At 49.9% G+C, this 6317-nt stretch overlaps 1 protein-coding gene across 1 annotated transcript; it reads right to left on the bottom strand.

Annotated features, from left to right (window-relative positions):
* Positions 1 to 434: 434 nt before the first annotated feature.
* On the bottom strand, positions 435 to 4400 carry LOC143767433 (uncharacterized). The gene is made up of 2 exons (XM_077255769.1): positions 2139 to 4400; positions 435 to 1197 (listed from the first exon to the last, which is right to left on the bottom strand). The coding sequence occupies exon 1, from the start codon at positions 3912 to 3914 to the stop codon at positions 2187 to 2189; it is 1728 nt and encodes a 575-aa protein (XP_077111884.1). The 5' UTR covers positions 3915 to 4400; the 3' UTR covers positions 435 to 1197; positions 2139 to 2186.
* Positions 4401 to 6317: the final 1917 nt, after the last annotated feature.

Below are 6317 nucleotides of genomic sequence, written 5' to 3'. Positions count from 1 at the left end.
AATACCCATACACTAAGTGCATGGGCTGACAAACATTTCCCTATGGGGGACACTTTAAAAAAAAAATAAAAAATTTTATGGGCATCATAAACACCTTGCAAAACTGGAAAGTGGTTTCCTAATCAGTTGCTGCTGTGATGGTGCAGGGTTTTTAGTAAAAATATGGCGGACGAATCGTTGGATGAAGTGATCAGGAAAAGGGCCATGGTGATGACAGGAATGGGATCGTACATGATTAAAAACAGTGGTAGCTATGGGGGGTATGAGATCCAGGATACAGCCTACAATTATTAGTTGTTTAGCCACCACCAATTACCAGAATGTGTTTCATGCCCTTCAGAAGATCGGTGTGACTGCTACGACCCATGACCGTTTTCTCCCATCAAGTGACACACACGACAGTTATCGTAACTTTTAAAACCTTTATTGGGAAATATACTCAAAACATTTCCATCTTTTACTTTGGGTAAATATTTTGGTCGCAGCTTAAACCGGCAGTATCTGCCAACAACAGGGGTGTAGGGAGATTACTGCCTTCCGGTCTCCCGGGCAGGTATCTTCACCACCAACAAAAACTCCACCCTTCCGCCAAGGAGGAGCGAACCTAGAGAGCTGCGACCCCCCCCAATGAATGCACCGCCTGAACCACGCCTTCTCTAATACCATTGAGGAAAATATCTATTCCCGCTTCGTTCAGATGAACTCCGTCTGGAAGCAAAAAAACGGAATTGTCCCCTTCCAGCCGATGGTGCCGAACAACTATGCCATTTTTAAACCTTACAAAACGCGATATCCTCTGATTCAACGTGCGTCTGGATCTCTCCATAGCATTCAACTCCCTGGCCCCCCGCCACACCATCCTTGGGATAACTTCGGACCAGACCAGACGCATCGATGGGAAAAAACTCGGAAACTTGTCCATGTCTGATCTGATCAGCGTAAGTAGTTCAGCCAGTGGGGACGAAGCCAGGTCGTTTCCTCCGGCATGGATGACGACAATGGTGGGGGATGAAGCCACCCGTGCGATATGAACCACCTCCGGAAGGACTTGGGACCACATCATGCCTCTCATGCCACGCCATATCACGTCGACATCGTTAAATCCCAGGGATCGCCCTCCTGGGCCCAATTCAGCGCGGCGGGCAGCCCAATAGACGTATGAATGACCCACTATCCAGACACTGGGTCGCACCCCATCTGGGAATAAAATGTATACAGTTAGACAATAACCGACAATCAAAGGAAATTACCCGATGTATTACCAAAGCTGCTCCCGTATTATGATGGTACTAAAAACAACCCAAATTTTATAGCAATAAGTCAGGCCTGATGTATCTATTAAAACAGCGAGATCTCCATCTACCCATCCTTTGAATTTCTGAGTCGAACAAACCCGCTCTAGATGCTTCTGTCGCTGCGCCTATTCGAAAAGAGTGAGTCCCAAATTCTGCTGCGGGCATGCCCACCATTGACAACGTTCGTCTCAATACAGCTAAAAATTGGCCCGACACTAGGGGAATCCCATTCTCATGTACGAAAAATTGAGAACCATCTTTTCTAATTAGCATGTAATTCAAGATTAGCATTAACGGGCATATGTCCTTGTTGATGGCAAATGTAGGAAACCAAGTTCCCCTACCTTCTTGATCCGTTTTGGATTTACGTATCCTAATCCTTAGACCGTCGTTGCAAATCAGAATGTCCTCCCGCCTAAGGCCACCCGGTTTATTCAAAGCAGTAGGAACAATTTCGCTAACCCTCATGGCCCCAAAAAAAAGCTAGGCCAAACGCCGCTGATGTTAGCGCAGCTTCGTACTTGGAATCGCAAACAGATTCCGTTGCCCTGACCAAGTTCCCTAGCAATTCAAAAGATATAGGACGCCTGTTATCACCGTGTTTATTCGCCCGTCGCCAACCCTTTAGTATCTGGCTGACCAGAAAATGTTTCGTGGAGTCCGGCCAGCCTCGCAGCTTGAAATGGAACGCTAATGCAGACATACGGTTCTGCGCCACTGCACCCGACACTCCCATAGCATACATCTTGGATAAGAACACCATTGTCACCTGCATTTGAGCCGTCTCTGAAGACCCCACTGGTTTACCTTCTGCCAAAAGGCACCACTCCTCCCACACCTTACCATAGGCTTTCCAGGTTGACGGGGCTATCGATGATCGTATTAGCGGCATCAGGTCCCCAGGACATCCCAGATCGAATGTGGGCAATCCACCTCCTCCAATTGCTCCTGAATGCGCCGTTCCAGTACATCCTGCGAGTGAAACCCAGTTAGTAACTCAGACACATTCTCATTGCTGCCGATTAGTGCATTCGCTTTAAACCAAACATTAAATGTTAAACATTTCAATACTATGAACCTAATTAAGTCTAGCACCAACGATGAAGGAGATGCTAGGTAATTGATGGCATGAGCCCCGCTAACGGTTTTAAGGTGAAGACGAATACGCTTGTTGGCCAATTGTGAACCCCAGATTTCCATGGCCACAGCCACCGGAAGGAGGTCAATCAAGGTTGGCTCTGCATGCCAATTCCTGAAAACCCAGAAAGCAGGCCAATTCGCTGAACACAATTTGTTGCCCAGGCGAATGCTGAAACCAGTGTGGCTTGACGCTGCGAAAAACAAACCCATGTCCTCATTGGAGCATTCTGACTCCTGAAAGCAAGTCCTGCCATTGTAGTTGTTGAGGAACAGCTTCCATGTGTTTAAATCAGAGCGTAGATGTGCTGTAATCCTGATTCTATGGAGGCTTTGTTTCACTCCTCTTGTGGCTAACATTAATCTGCGCGAAAAGATCCTGCCCGCTGGCATGACCTTACAGGCAAAATTCAAGGAGCCCAGCATTGACTGCATTTGCGTCAATGTGACTTTTCCAACCGAAATACACCCGCTGATAAGATCCAGCAGTTTTTTTATTTTCTCCATCGGCAACCTAAATTCCATGGCGACCGAATCGATTTCGATCCCGAGGAATGTGATCACCGATACTGGCCCAATCGTTTTCTCAGGGGAAAGTGGGACCCCGAAATGTTCCATGGCATCTTTGAATTGAGCTAGGGTTGTGGAGCAAACATCTGATCCAGCTGGACCAACTATCAAAAAGTCATCGAGATAATGCGTGATGGCGGTTTGCCGAGTGATTTTGCGAGCAACCCATTCTAAAAACGTGCTAAATAATTCAAAATAAAAACAGGAAATAGAACACCCCATGGGAAGGCATGTGTCATAATTGTATCGATCCTCAAATTTAGCTCCCAGTAGGTGGTGACAGTCCGGGTGTACCGGAAGCAGCCGAAACGCGGATTCTATGTCCGATTTTGCCATAAGGGCCCCCGGGCCCGCGCTCCTGACTAAGTCGATCGCTTTGTCAAAGGAAATGTAAGAGACAGCTGTTTCATCCCTGGGTATACCATCGTTAACCGACATACCCTTGGGGTATGACAGGTGATGAATTAATCGGTATTTACCTGATTCTTTTTTGGGAACTATACCCAAGGGTGAAACCCGTAAGTTAGGGAAAGGCGGGAAATTGAAGGGACCGCGAAAGCGACCCAACCTGATTTCCTTGTCCAACTTCGCTGCTAGTACATCGGGTAAATCCTTTGCGGATTGTAAGTTTGTGGCCGATTGTGGCTCCGGGGACCAATTAAATGGGATGAAGAAACCATATGAGAAACCGAAACGCAGTTGCGCCGCAGCCGCCTTATTGGGATATTTGTCCAGCCACGGCTCCATTCTTTTTACGCTCACTGGCATCGTTAACCTCACCTGCAGAGGGATTTTTCCCGGAGTTAGCTTTTTGGGGTGGTCGCGTGCATTTTGCCACAGGGTGGGGGCCTCCGCACGCTGAACACTCGTGTCTATACTTGCAGAGCCCATAAAACTTACAGTGTCCTTCATTAAATAACCAGCATGAACCTGGTCTACGCATGACTGTTGCTGCCGCGTTGTTATCGGACCCGGCAGCGGGCCCGTGAAAGGATTGGGTTGTTCTTTGCGCCATCATCAAGCGGAGCCACGAATCCGTGGCTTTCATACCCCAGCCTAATTGGGGGTTGGCGGCCAAGCGACAGCGAAAATCTTCATCATATTTCCACCAAGCTGATCCCCCGTGTGCCTTATATGAGTTGTAGATGCTATCTAGGTATATAAATAGCTCGGAGCACCTTTCGGGGTGCTTCTCCCCCATAACGCATCCCAGGACCGCAAACGCTTGCAACCAGTTATTGATGGTTTTTGCCACTTTTGGTTTACGTTCATATGTTTTTTCTCCCAACCGCCTCTCTCTATCTATCGAGTGCTGGTCCGTGGAGACCAGGGACCATATATCAATGAAATCATTGGCCCAAATTTGTTCCTTGATGGCGCTATCCAAGTAGGCTCCTAACGGAGGGACCCCACAGAATAGGCCATCCTTGTACACCTCTGGGCGGGGCGGAGGGGGTTGCCTGCAAGGTCCCACTGGCTGTAGCAATTTTGGGTTGACATAAATCCTGCCCCCTGTGGCCGCACTTGCTACTGCGTCTGAAATGTTGGTTCTCTCCCCTCCCCATGCCCCGATAAAGGGGTACTCACCAATCGGTGCATTGGCCTCCGGACAGCTTACTTCCCGCGCCACGGGAGTTGACGGACCTTGACGTTCCATGCGCTGTATGGACCTACGACGAGAGGACTCCTGCCTGTGTGACCTGCCTGAAGAACTATCAGATGAAGAAGGCGAGCGCCAACGCGAAGCTCTAGACCGTCTACTACGCCGGCTGGACCTAGATCTATATGAACGCCGTTTGCTACCATGACGATCGCGCTTCCTATGCCTGCTTCTGTGACGCTCTCTAGGGGATGACGATGATGACGATGAAGATCTGCGCGCGGGGCGGATACCCGCACTCTGTCTGTTATCCAGAGCCGGGGTGCCAGCACCCTGATTTGGGGTACGAACACCGGTTGCCATCAGGGATATTGACGCTAAGGCGTTCTGGTGTTCCCCTACCGCCGCCTGCGAGGGAATAATTTGCCCGCCCGGTATTTGTGAATACGGTGTGCTAAAAATAAGTGGGTAAGGTGGCAACTGTGAATCGCCCCCTGTACTAGCCTGGGAGTATGCACCGTGCTGACTTAATTAATATTATGTGGGATGAGCCCATGTCCTGCTGTGCTACAGCTGCCCCATCCTTGTCCCTGACAGTATTACCATTGGCTTCCCTTGCGTTGCTTGAAAGTGGAGGAATACCTCCCTGCGGAGCCTCAGCCTCCTTTCCTGCCGTGTTCGAGTCCTGCGAGGAAGCTGATGTTCCCTGAACTCCCCCCATGCTGTTCCTAGTTAGGTGCCCAGCTCCGGCTAATACGGCTGGCACCTGCAGTCCTGCACTCCCTCTTATTGTGCCCAGGGCCGAAGAGGGAATAAAGCTTAAATCGCTAGTCCCCGACTCTTGTGTCTCCTCCACCTGCTGCAGTGCACTACCTCCCGTCCTACTGGCGCCGAGAGCAGCAGGGGCGCGCGCACGAGAGCTGCGCGCGCTCTTTTTTGAAATCGCTGGCGGGCTCAGCCGTGCCGGAGGCCGGGTGGCTCTGCGAGAGCGCCGACCCTCCGGCGGCGCCGCCGCCTGCATCATGGCAGGAAGGAGTCACTCCTGGTCAGCAGAGCTGCTAGCCAAGCGCTGCCTTCCCTGCCGATCCTATCCCTCACCGCACTCTCCAGCGGGTCCATCACACCGGCAGCCCAACAGGTCCGGGTCCTGGGATCGGATGTGATATCGGCGCTTCCTGGCGCCAAGAGCAGGGGATAAGCCCCGCCCCTTCCTCGGGGAGTTAACCCCGTATTCAGCCTTGCCTCACTTGATGGGAGATCTCTTACCATCAAGCGTGGGGAAGGCGCAGCAGTCAGGGGACAGCGGCATGCGCCGCAGTGTCCCAAAAACAGATGCGCGTGTGAGACTCGGACTAAAAAATGCCCGTCAAAAATATGATGCCAAAGACGCAAGTGTCTGTCTAAAGGGCAGAGTGCTGAATTAGAGAAAGCAGATCAGTGTTGGAGGAAAAATAAGACAAACTGATGGATGCTTGTGAAAAACTAAGTTTAAAGAGGAGTGCACCGTCCTTAAGTAGCATAACACCCGTGGTATAAGGTTCTTCTTCTTCACCCATACATATTACCAATAATATTCAAATGTCACATACAAAAATTATTTGTTCTAGTGTAAGGAACACTGTTAAAGGCATGCCACTAAACATAGATAACCACGACCCTTGGAAACACTAGATTTCCTCTTTAGAAGATATGGACGATGATGGTATTGATGACAA

The sequence above is a fragment of the Ranitomeya variabilis genome, chromosome 4 (genome assembly GCF_051348905.1).
Source record: "Ranitomeya variabilis isolate aRanVar5 chromosome 4, aRanVar5.hap1, whole genome shotgun sequence".
In the NCBI taxonomy this organism is placed as follows: Eukaryota; Metazoa; Chordata; class Amphibia; order Anura; family Dendrobatidae; genus Ranitomeya; species Ranitomeya variabilis.
Note: the sequence above shows the minus strand (reverse complement) of the source record. Positions and strands in the feature narration are given on the sequence as shown.